General features: G+C 41.9%; 1 protein-coding gene across 1 annotated transcript in view; it reads left to right on the forward strand.

Moving 5' to 3' along the window:
• The window catches only part of cdh24b (cadherin 24, type 2b), a 92,963-nt gene that overhangs the window by 59,118 nt on the left and 21,178 nt on the right, over nt 1-12,667 (forward strand). Inside the window, exon 5 of the mRNA XM_078263328.1 lies at nt 4,703-4,884. Coding sequence (XP_078119454.1) covers nt 4,703-4,884 — 182 coding nt within the window. The remainder of the gene's footprint in view (nt 1-4,702; nt 4,885-12,667) is intronic.

Here is a 12,667-nt window from a genome sequence, read left to right on the forward strand (position 1 = left end):
CTTCTGGCTGTGGCAACAACAACACACCTTCGACGTTGTGTGTGTGTGTGTGTGTGTCGCGTTAGGTCACGGCAGTTTCCTGCGGCGGCGCTATGACGACCAGCCACGCTCGCCTCACGCATGAAGTGGTACTAAATCTGCAATGGCAAAAGGAGGACGGGGCACCGCGGTTGAGTCGAGTCGAGCTGAGCCGAGTCGAGCAGGTACCATGTAATGGAAAAACGGCATTAGTTGGATAAAGCTGTCCCTGAGCCTGGTGATGCGGGACCGGACGCTACGGTGGTAGAGCCTATTCTCTGAGTCCCTAGTCTCAAAACTTGGTCACAAGGTTGGAGGGCTCTATGGTGTTGAATGCTGAACCATAGTCTTGGTCACAAGGTTGGAGGGCTCTATGGTGTTGAATGCTGAACCATAGTCTATTAACAGCCTTCTCACACATGTGTTTCTCTGGTCCAGGTGGTAAAGGGCAGTGTGGAGGGCGAGGGGGATGCATCTGTTTATCTATTGTTTACTGCACACAAATTGAAGTGGGTCCAGTGAGTCACTCCAGCATTGCTCCTGTATTTTTTATGTTGGGTGTAATAAAAAAGTGGGTTAAATTCTTCCATCCGAATTCCCTCCTTCTGGAGTTCACGGACTACTTTTAAGTAACCTTAAAGGTCCCATGGCATGAAAATTTCTCTTTATGAGGTTTTTTAACATTAATATGAGTTCCCCCAGCCTGCCTATGGTCCCCCAGTGGCTAGAAATGGCGATAGATGTAAACCAAGCTCTGGGTATCCTGCTCTGCCTTTGAGAAAATGAAAGCTCAGATGGGCCGATCTGGAATCTCCTCCTTATGACTTCATAAGGAGCAAGGTTACCTCCCCTTTCTCTGCTTTGCCCGCCCAAAGAATTTGGCCCACCCATGAGAAAGAGAGAGACATCATGGTTTGGAAACAAGCGAAACATGGCAGTTGGTCAAGACCACACCCCCACCCTCCACCTTGCCCCCCCTCTCTCCTCCTCAATAGCATTCAAAGCTACAGACACAGAAATGGCACATCCTAAGGAAAGCTCATTGTGGGACTGGCTCTAGTGGCTGTAATTCTGCACCAAGGCTGAATTTCGGGAAAGAGACTTCAGATACAGTATTAGGGGACCACTAAGGCCTATATAAAAGAGACTTCAGATACAGTATTAGGGGACCACTAAGGCCTGTATAAAAGAGACTTCAGATACAGTATAAGGGGACCACTAAGGTCTATATAAAAGAGACTTCAGATACAGTATTAGGGGACCACTAAGGTCTATATAAAAGAGACTTCAGATACAGTATTAGGGGACCACTAAGGCCTATATAAAAGAGACTTCAGATACAGTATTAGAGGACCACTAAGGTCTATATAAAAGAGACTTCAGATACAGTATTAGGGGACCACTAAGGTCTATATAAAAGAGACTTCAGATACAGTATTAGGGGACCACTAAGGCCTATATAAAAGCATCCAAAAAGCAGCATGTCATATGACCTTTAAATTACTAGTTCCAGTTTTGTTTCTTTTCAAAAAGTAGCTATTAGTCTATGAGTTATGGTAAGTACACTGAAACCAGCCATCACATCCTGTACATTACACTTTAAGGAGAGGAAAACCTGCTTGAGTAAATTGCAGAAGAGGAAGAGGAGGAGGTAGCATTTGTTCACCAGGAGGTAAATGTAAAAAAAAAAAAAAAAGAAGTGGGTAAAGAGCAGCCTGGAGAGCAGCATATGATAATGGGGCCAATTCATGGCCCTTTAGAGCCATAAGGCCAGCAGTGAGCGTAACGCTGCTGTCACTCTCACTGCATGTGATGTGTGCAAAGGAAATGCTGTGGCGCTAGCTATAGCAGCTAACCACTTAAGCACATTTAGCGATGAAAACAAATCCCAATCGAATGTCAGTGGGGAATTTGTGTCATTTGTGCTGTTATGTAATCACCATTGAGAAACAGCTGGCAAAAATCTCACAGCCATTACTGCAGCAGCCAGAAAGTGGAAACACTAATAAATGAATAATACATTTGATTTATGTTTTATTTTCCAGAAGAGAATTAATCGAAGCCAATCAGGTAAACACGGAAATCATAGCTGGGAAACAGCATTATTACAAAGGGCAACTTATTGAAGAATGGTAAACTATTATATCATCTTCATCAGGAGGGAATTTGTTCTAATCCCATCAAATCTATCTTGGCTGTTGTAATTTTAGAGATTTGTCCATGCAAATATACTGACTCTTATTACCACAGCAATAACATGCTGATTCCTAATTTGATAACTGTTTGTCAGCTGGGGAAATGACAGGGTTACTGATTCTTCCCTTTTGCCATATCTATTGATCTTTGTGAACTCCTTCTCCTGATCCAGTGTTAAGTCATTATCCCACTGATGGGTGTCCTTATTGCAAGGTTGACACTTTGTTTCGTCAGTGGGAATTTGAAATGGTATTCCGTTTCTGCAGTCCATGTTCTGTACAGACAATAAAGTCCATAACTGGAAGTGACCTCTAGACAAGAAGTAAAAGAATCAAGGACAGCATGAATTTTAATATGCTCTAGTTAACTCTACATGTACTTTGTAATATTCTAAAAAGTGGTTGTCAAACAGGTAATGTAACCTTTATAAGAATCGAGGTGATTTGTCCCAAATAATGACGCTTGTGTGAAACTACCAATGTAATGAAGACTGTGCTCACCAGAAAAACAACAACTTTAGTCTTTAAGTCAAACACTCAAAAAAAACAGTGTTTTCCTGACTTGTGACCTCTTTTGGCGAGCAAATTGTGAGTAAAATGTAAGTAAAGCATGAGCAAAACATGATTAAAAAGTGATTAAAACATGAGTAAAAAAAATGTGTAAAACGTGAGTAAACTGCAACCCTTTATGTGGACTGCTGTATTGATTAATCCAGAGGCATATTTGTTCCGTCACACTTTGTGTAGACAAGCCTTAAGGGAAAAGGTTGGGTAGACTTTGAAACTAGAAACCGCTGTTTGAACCTGGTTCCTACCTTGTTTAACAATGACAAGGATCGTTCTCTGACCTTTATCAAGTAGTTTTAATCAGGGCCGTATCTACTGTACCACAGAGAACATTAAGGTCACATGCTCTGTATTTTGTCTGGGTATTTTAGCATCCTGGAGGGTTTGCACTCTACAAGTAAAACTTAAACATGGTGTGTATTGTTTTTCTTTTTAGACATTCATCGTGGGAAATGTACAGAAAATATAATGAATGACTAAAATATATAACATGGAAACAGAAAATCCAAATAGTATATATAATTGTGTCTGGGGGTTTGGAGTAGCATTGGGGCCCACAACCTTAGTATGTATCAAACCCTAGCTATGACTAAAACGTATCCGTACAGGTGACAGATCAGGAAAACGAGAAAACTCAATCATCTTTGTGATGGAAGGCACAGACAAATAACCTGTTTAGTTGTTCACGCTGTAGGACTTGTTGGTGTGATAAACCCTTGTGTTGCTTTTAAAAAGAATGAAGACTTTAAAGAGACAACAATCAAACAACCTGCTAGGCGATAACTTTGTTTGCCACTTTGATGCCACTCTGATGTGTGAACCGTAATCCTGATCCTCAAAGTGAAACAACCTCTCGTTTGTCTCGCTGTCAGATTTACAGAATTCATCTGACTGAGTGTTGACCCAGATACTGTCTTGTTAAAGTGCTGGCTATCTTTTATTCTGTCAACCCAATGTGTTTGTGCGACGTTGTTCTCTCTCGCATTTACAGGTCTATCTGATTGCCTTAGCTTCAGCTGCAGATAACAGCTCTGTTTGAATGAGCCTGTCTGTTCTGCGTGCAAGCCAAATGGTGATATCTTATCCTTTCCCTCGCTCAATTTCTATCTTCCCTACCATACATATTCTTGTCAGTGCAGCTGGTGGCCGCTGTGTCTCTGTACGTGTTAGGTTGAAGTAAAGTGGTAGGTGGATATTTGAATTTATGTGTGCATGTGTGCTTTTTATGCAGCAATGCGAGTTCACAGATGTACTCCCTATATACACATAAGTGCATCGGGTGAATCATAAGAGAAATGTAATGTGTGTACCCTACTGTATGTAAACTGCAAAGCCAGCAGAATGACTCTAATAATGTGCTGCTTTAATGGGCCAAGCACTAAAAGTAAAACCAGCATGTTTAAATATGATGGCAGTGGACATGAAAGAGCCTGTTATCTTGATTAATTATTGTTAGCAGGAGGAAGGAATGGATGACTCAGAGACTAAAAAGTGGATGTTTGTGATGATGAATAGTTGGCTCATGTTATCAAGTTCAAATGTCTTTTCATAGCTGTAATCTCTGCTTCTGTGTTTTTTTTTTTTTTTAGTTAATTAAGTTATCTTTTTACAGCAAGGTTTTCTGGCCACATTTCTACCTGGCTTTTAATAACATCTCAATGCAGATCGCTCAAACGCACACTCTGCCTTTCTCTTCTTTAATCTCTCTCCTTCATCCTCTCAGTTCTGTTTAATTGAATGCCGCCTTATTTGAATGACATATTGCAAACATTTGCTCAGCACAGGTGGAGAACAGCAATTTGAAAAAAAAAGGACCAAAAGACAAAATCAAATGTTCAATGTTTACGTTTAAGTGTATCAGCGCTAATTAAATGACAAAGATGGCTTCCCTAATATGTGCCGTCGTCATGTGTCTATCCCAGGTATGTGGTCCTTCTCCGTTTCCGAGCTGGCCATCCCAGGGGCTGAGATAGGGCGCATCTCGGCGGCCGACGCTGACCTCGGCGAGAACGCTAAGCTGGAGTATACCATCCTGGAGGGGGAGACCGGGGAAACGTTCAACATCACCGGAGTGAACCAAGAGGCGGTCATCACGCTCAACAAGGTAAGGGGAAGATGATAGAGACAGAGGGGTGGACAGATGGAGGGAGGGGTTGAAAAAGGGCGTGTACGAGAGAAGGGGAGGAAGAGGACAGAAGGGCCATTTGGATGTCATGAGAATGAAAACAGCTATGATGGGGGGGGAGCACATATAGAAAGGTGCCGGTTTGTAAAGGTAAAAGAAAGGACAGGATAGGAGAAAAAGAAGACATGAGAAGTAGGAGAGGAGATGACATGAGAGGAGTTTTGTTTAGTCTGTGTTGCCTAAGTCCACTAACCTGGAATTACCTGGATATACTGGACACAGAGACACTGTGTAAGCCTGTAAGATTTGACATGATTCATCTCTCAGCAGCCTTTTCAGTGAGGATTTTTGAACAGGTGATCTATATTCATCTCACCTGTTCTTCTTATTTGACTCCCATCAGATAAGACTGGTTTGATGGGTTTCTGACAAATGAATTTCCTGCTTGATTCACTAAGAACCAACCTCCCTTTTTTATCAATATTTCCATCTGTTTACAGCAAACATAATGAAGCATCCGCACAAAACTCAAATCAATGCACGACACATCCAGATGCAAATGTTTGCGGCGGCTGAGTTGAGTGTAAATTTGCAGCAAGAATGTTTTGACCAGTGTTAAGGTGTTTTGACTGCTGCCGTTCAGCAAAGGTTTTCCGTGCTGAGCATTTGCATGTACAGACGGATCAATAAGGCGCTGCCTTTCCATCTTAAGTCCAGCTGGCTCATGGTTCCCTTTAGTGTAATAATAGATGATTTCAATTTCAAGCATTCTCCTAAGCTGCCTGTCATCTGCAATAATCGCCTTCTTATGAAAATATGTGTGCACAGTGGGAGGGCAACACCCACTCATTAGCAGTATGGCTTGTAACATACATACATATGTGTCTGTCTCATGGCAAGGACGTGGGCCTCTGCGCTCACATGTAATGTAGACATAATGTAGAGAGGGGCCCTGTTTAAGAGGCATGAGATATGATTCTTTCATTTCAAATGAGCCCTACAGTGCCTCAGACACTTCAATAAAAATAAATGTGTGTCTCCCTTAATGCTGTCAGCCTCCTCTCTGATCCAGGGGATGACAGTCATGAGAGTGTGTGCTGTGTGCTTGTTGTGTATTCTGTGTAATATGCACTACACAGGGTGTTACAGTATATGCATTTCAACGCAAGAGTGTGTTCACGCATTTGTGTATGTTTGTTTATTCAGAACATGTTTGTGTATTATGATGAGATTGATCTACTCGACTTTATTAAAGAATAAGGCTTCTCATAAATGGACTGAAGGCAACAGGCAGAGTAGGGAAGGCAGAAAGTATTGTTGACAATAAGAAAAATGTAAAATATTGCCACCCATATCGTTCAAATATAAAATATTGGTCATTTTGTCCAGAACTGATATGATGATGAAGGCTTGTAATAGCAGGAATAAAAGTGCCTGAGAAAATACTGAAAATGCCAATTCAATGTCCCAGAGACGAGGGTGGTGTCTTCCTATTCCTTTTTTTGTCTAAAACCCCACACAATCTAGAAAAACAGTATATCCCTACCCTTGAAGGGAGTTTTACATTTTTCAGACAACTCAACTCAACTCAACTGAAGAAAAGTCTCCAAACTAGTATGTCCATAATATTATTTGAAAACTCATCAAATATGGTCCTGAAGTTTCTGAAATGTTTCCAATTGGGAGATTTTTGTTTTGAAGAATAGAGACAATCTGCAGAAAATAACAGCTTTTTCTATTCAAAGCCTATATTAGTGAAGCTGTGAGTTTGGGATGTTTTTACTGGTGAGTGCACACTGGTGTGTTCTCAAAGTCAGGTAGCCAATGTATACTGGAGTATGTGCATGCAGAGTGTGTGTGTGTGTGTGTGTGTGTGTGTGTGTGTGTGTGTGTGTGTGTGTGTGTGTGTGTGTGTGTGTGTGTGTGTGTGTGTGTTTGTGTGAATTCATCACCTTGCTAGTTCTCAGCCTTGGGGTTTGTAGGATTCTTTAAAACCACCCGCACCTGGAGGTGGTGTGTTGAGCAGGATTTCCAAGCCCACCATAAGCTCCTTTGAAGAGAAGCAGAGAGGCAGGGAGAGGACTGGATACGGTAAGAGATGCAGAAAGAAAGAAATCGAAGGAAAGGACCCAGGAATGAGAGGAACGAGTAGGGATGCAGAAAGAGAGAGAAGATGGAAGCACTGAGGGAGGCATTGACAGCAGAGAGTGCAGTATAACAAGGGAGTAAGAGCATGAAGGAACCAGAAAGAGGAATGCAAAGAGAGAGGGAGAGAAAGATGCAGAGACAGCAAGAGCTGTGAAATCAGTGACATAAATTAGCACAGCTAGAGACTGAGCAGCACAGGGAGGTAGACATACCCATCCAGTAGGACAAGCAGGTACAAATAAAATAAAAAGGAGAGTTAAAACGGAGAAAAAAAACTTAGAGGTAGGGAGGGGGGCAGAATGGCAACAACAAGACGGAATAAAGAAGTGAGAACATGGGGGGAGGAGAAAAAAAACAGCAACCTGCTGTGTGTAAAAGGAGAGTCGAACAATTCAACATGTGCTGGGCGACTGGCAAAATGGGCAGGGAAATGACATGTAAATAAACACAGTAAACACCTCCCACCCGAAGTATTCCTCCCACCGCATTCAGCCACAGTGATCTCAAAGTCACAAACAAAACACACAATTAGTATTACAACATGGCCTCCTTCATGCTGTTCTGTGTTGCTTTAATCCCTCTACAAAGGCACAGAGAGAGGCAGATAAATAGATTAAACCAGCGTTGCTTCTATGGGTGAAATATGAGATAAATGAAGACTCACAGGTTACATGTGGATTCATTTTGGATGCTTCCAAGCTAAGTTGAACATATATTGAGCACAGATGCTGCAAGGCACCATTTTAGAAGTCAACTGTAGCCCTATAGCAGTATTGGGATTATGTGGGAAGGTGGGTGTGCTACAGGAAACTCACACAACTAGAAAACGATCTGACTTGAATAGGTTAAAAAGGGCTTTAGCCTTGCAGGGAATCCACGCAGGACTTGTAAGATAGGCTACAACTAATACAATTAAAAACAAACAAAGCGTTAAATTAGCGCCAATATCACCCTCAGTTTCCACTCTGTGACACAGAACAAAAAAATACAATAAAAAAAGCCTTTATTTAATGCTTGCATAAATGTTTAGGTGTGTTAATATTAATATTAACATGCCCCGGCATCCATTTTCCTGAGGCAGAAGCCTTTCAAACTGTGAAGAATTTTAACAGGGGAACCAGATGATCTGTGTGGCCCCGAAGAAAGAAAGATTTCCGAGTGGAACAATTTGTGTTCCAACAGAGTCGGCCTTGACCTTGCTGGTCATCTCACTGCTGTGGGCTGAATCTCTTTAACCCTTGACCTAAGATGCACACTCCCTCACACAGGCAGCAACAGATAACGGAGAAGCACACCTACACGAGCACCAATAAACCACGGAGAGAGATAGCTACGGAGGCACACATCACTATAACTCACTTGACCTTGCAGCTCCGTGTTTAAACTGTAGGGAACGATGGAGAAAGAGCTGCAAAGAGGCGTGATTGCTCATTTGAGACGGAGAGGCATGCTGCAGTGCTCGTCCTCACCTCAGAATGATGTGTCAGATGATGGGAGGTGGGTTAGTGGAGGGGGGAGTATGTGATGACAAAATGGAAGAGAAGGCAGACAGAGAGAATCAGACAGATGAAGATGAAGAAGACTGTGGGAGACATGCAGATGAGCAGAGGGAGGAAGAGAACACGGTAAAGGCATGGAAGGAAAGGCGAGGGCTCGGTGGAGGACACGAGAGGGAAGCTGGGTCATTAACAGCCTGCAAGTCAGGGTGCCGACTGAAGCTGCCTGCTGCTTATCACTGCTTATTTACTGTGAGCCCCACAGAGACCCCCAGCAATAAAAAGATTTCTCTCCTCCCATTCTCCCTCTATCTCCCCCCTCCCATCCCCACCCTCACCCCCTTCTCATCATCAGACGCTGTCTCTCTGCATTTTGCAGTCTCTCTCTCTCTCTCTCTCTCTCTCTCTCTCTCTCTCTCTCTCTCTCTCTCTCTCTCTCTCTCTCTCTCTCTCTCTCTCTCTCTCTCTCTTTGTCTCTCTGTCTGATCTCCCCACACATGTCAAAATATGCAGGGCAGGGAGACACACAAGCTAAAATAAAAGTAGATGCAAAAACACACACACAGACACACACACACACACACACACACACACACACACACACACACACACACACACACACACACAAAGCCTCCCCACCCCATCGCTCGCTTCCTCGTCTCGTCCTCGCTCTGGTTTGTGTCTAGAGGCCATGTCAGACAGCGTGTGTTGTTTGTCTCTGGCTCTGACTCAGCCCAGGTCTGCCTCATTCTAATTCACACACACACACACACACACACACACACACACACACACACACACACACACACACACACACACACACACACACACACACACACACACACACACACACACACACACACACACACACACACACACACACACACACACACACACACACACACACACACACACACACACACACACACACACACACACACACACACACACACACACACACACACACACACATCCAGAATAAGATACATGCACACAAAATCAGCCACAGTAACACACACATATGAACTATTCCTCCATTCAATTTAAGTTGCTTTCCTCTGTGTACTTTCTCTTCTGTGTTGTTTTATGGTCTCTCATTTCATTCTTTTTATTTTTTTCTCCTGACCGGTCAGCTCTGCTCCACTACTAGTTATTCTTTTATTAAATATTGCTGATAATGAATGTACATATTGCTGCTAATAGATTTTTGATACAGCATGTGAACAAGGCCACAGCATAAGTAGCAGGTAATTGAAGAATTAGCATAACACTCTCAGGTAGGTACAGTAGCTTAGCACCTTGACATTGCTCTGCAGTAGTGCCCCCTAATGGCCAGAGGCTAACATTTATGGAATTTCTAACTGACGATGATGGCTGAGGTTTCCTTGGAATCTAAAGCTTATTATTTGCGACAAAGAGGGGCAATTAAAAGAAAAGGAAAAATACATAGATTGTCTTTGCCATCAGCTGATGGACGCAGATATTCAACATGCAAATCAGACGTGATGATTTAACAAAGGCTCAGTGTGTTTTGATTGTGAGAGCATTTATAGCCACTGATGCAGCAAGGAAACTTAAAAAAAAAAAAAAAAAGAATTTAATAGCATGGAAAGTCGAATCACTTAATGCAACACAAGGCATGTCACAACATCATTACTACGAATCCAGCAGTATCCCAATTCAGGAGGTTCCCTTTTGAGGTATGTTTTCAGGGTTCTGTGAGCTGTGTAAGCCTGCTATTTGAGCACCTTTCATTCATCTTACCTGGGGGACAAGCCAGCTCGTGCATGTGCCAGTTTTCCGTTATTATTTCCATATGCTCTCACTTAAAATGGCTGGCTAATCCTCGGTCACACGCCAGCAGCGCGCCCAGGATTATCTGTGTTTGTTTTCTCACGCGGAGGAGAGATTGTGTTAATCTCCTCAGAGGGAAAAAAAAGAGAGAGAGAGAGAGAGAGAGAGAGATGGAGAGAGCAAGAGGAAAAGAAAAAGATAGCCCAATGTCTTGCTCATACTGTAAGTTGAAAAAAAGAAAACATGGGGCATCTGAGAGTCAAATAAGACAAGAGACAAGTGAGGGAAGGGATGGCGGCAGAGGAAGAACAAAGTCAAAAGGGAGATTTCGAAGCGCTTTTGTTCTCTCAACTCTGCAGTTGTGCTTGTTGGCAGAAATGTCCAAAGCTGTGTTTGTCATCAGACAAATGTGATGTATGATCTTGATTTAGAATGCACAAAAACAAGAAAGAACTCCAGCTGCCAAGGTGCAGAACACACAAGCACGTACACACACACACACACACACACACACACACACACACACACACACACACACACACACACACTTACTTTCTCACTGGAGCATGCATGCCTGTGGGTCGGCCCCTCCGAGAAGAGATGTATTATGTATCACCAGTCTAGCATGCAGGTGAGCTAATTCATTTCTGCTAACTGTGAAGCAAATTTAAATAGGAAATTGTAAAGAGAAATTTGAATTTCAAAAAGGACATTGGCAGCATTGCAGGACAGGAGAACGTTACACTTGTAGAGCGTGTGTGTGTGTGTGTGTGTGTGTGTGTGTGTGTGTGTGTGGTGTGTGTGTGTGTGTGTGTGTGTGTGTGTGTGTGTGTGTGTAAAACAACAAGGCGACAATATGAAAAACGTCCAAACTGTCAATTAACTTGTTATGTTTTTGATTATGAATTGTTTATATCTGTAAAAGGTTGGAAAATGGTAAAAACTACAATTCCCATCACAATCACAATAATCAATTCTCAAAGTTGTTGATTCATTTTCCGTTTCCATTTAATTTAAGCACTTGCATGTACACACATTTTCTTCATTTATTGTTTTATGATAATGTATAGAAGAGGTGGAAGAGGTCCCAAGAAGAGAGTGTGTTTAAAGAGTAACTTAACTCAAAGTAATTTTTTTAGAGTCACTTTATTACACTATCTTTCACTTTCCTATGTGAAGTATGTACGATTGAGAACTTCAACTGAGAATTGAAGAACTACTACAGTAGTATAAATACTGCCTCTATTTCTTGTAAGCTATTAGATTACAGTGTTGACTAGTGTTACAGTGTTTGTGTGTACAGCCTCTCTACCACTCATTCACATCTACCTCTACTGCCTCTGCTAGCTCCGCTGTAGCCTCGCTAAGCTAACGTTATGCTAGCAGTTCAAACGGCTCTGAACCAAAGTCTTAAAGGTTCAATGTGTAGGAATTTCTCCCATCTAGCGTTAAGATCATATATCGCAATCAACTCTCTCGCACCACGCAGTTCAAAGTACGTATTACAGCTACGGTAGCCTTCACACTTCAAAACGCCGGTTCTCTTGCTCTTTTCAATATCCTTTTTCTTTTTCTGGGCAAAGAAGAAGACTCCTGTTCCTGAAATTACTACGCACATCTGCAATTAACGTAAAGGCTCTGAACACCCACACAGGTGTTTTCAGTTACAGTAAGCTGGCTGGTTAGACCTCTTCCCAGGGTATGTATGGACTGATTGATTAAACATCTTCCTGAGTCTCGTGTTAGCTCTGTTGCACCTGTTAGGGCAGGACAAATGACAGCTTTATCATTCTAATTGGTAGAAAGGATTTGTGACCTAATAAATTCCCATCTAAGCTCAGGCCCACTTTCAACCTGAGCAGAGGTCTAATTAGCCAGAATAACTGAAATCACCTGTGTGGGTGTTCAGAGGCTTTTAAAACAGCATGTACTGTAGCCAGAAGAAACAGTAATACATTACAAAAGATATGTAACATTTTGCACATGCCCTGTGAGATAAAATATACAAATAAATAGGCATTATAAAATTATTAAAAATAAATCAAAAAACCATATTAGATAATGCCTAAAACCAAATATGAATCTTGGCCATCAGTGACTTGGGGGGAATAGAATTTCAATTTCAGCCATTAAGAAAGATGCTTCTGGTAGTGCTACTGATATACACATACAGATGTATTTTTTTTTACCATCGGATGTAATATCAAGGCATTAAAATGGCTGAAAAATGGTGGGGTGTGTGTCAGAGTTCAAATATATATATATATATATATATATATATATATATATATATATGTATTTTAATACATGAGTGCCTGTTCAAG

The sequence above is a fragment of the Sander vitreus genome, chromosome 12, assembly GCF_031162955.1.
Source record: "Sander vitreus isolate 19-12246 chromosome 12, sanVit1, whole genome shotgun sequence".
Lineage (NCBI taxonomy): Eukaryota > Metazoa > Chordata > Actinopteri > Perciformes > Percidae > Sander > Sander vitreus.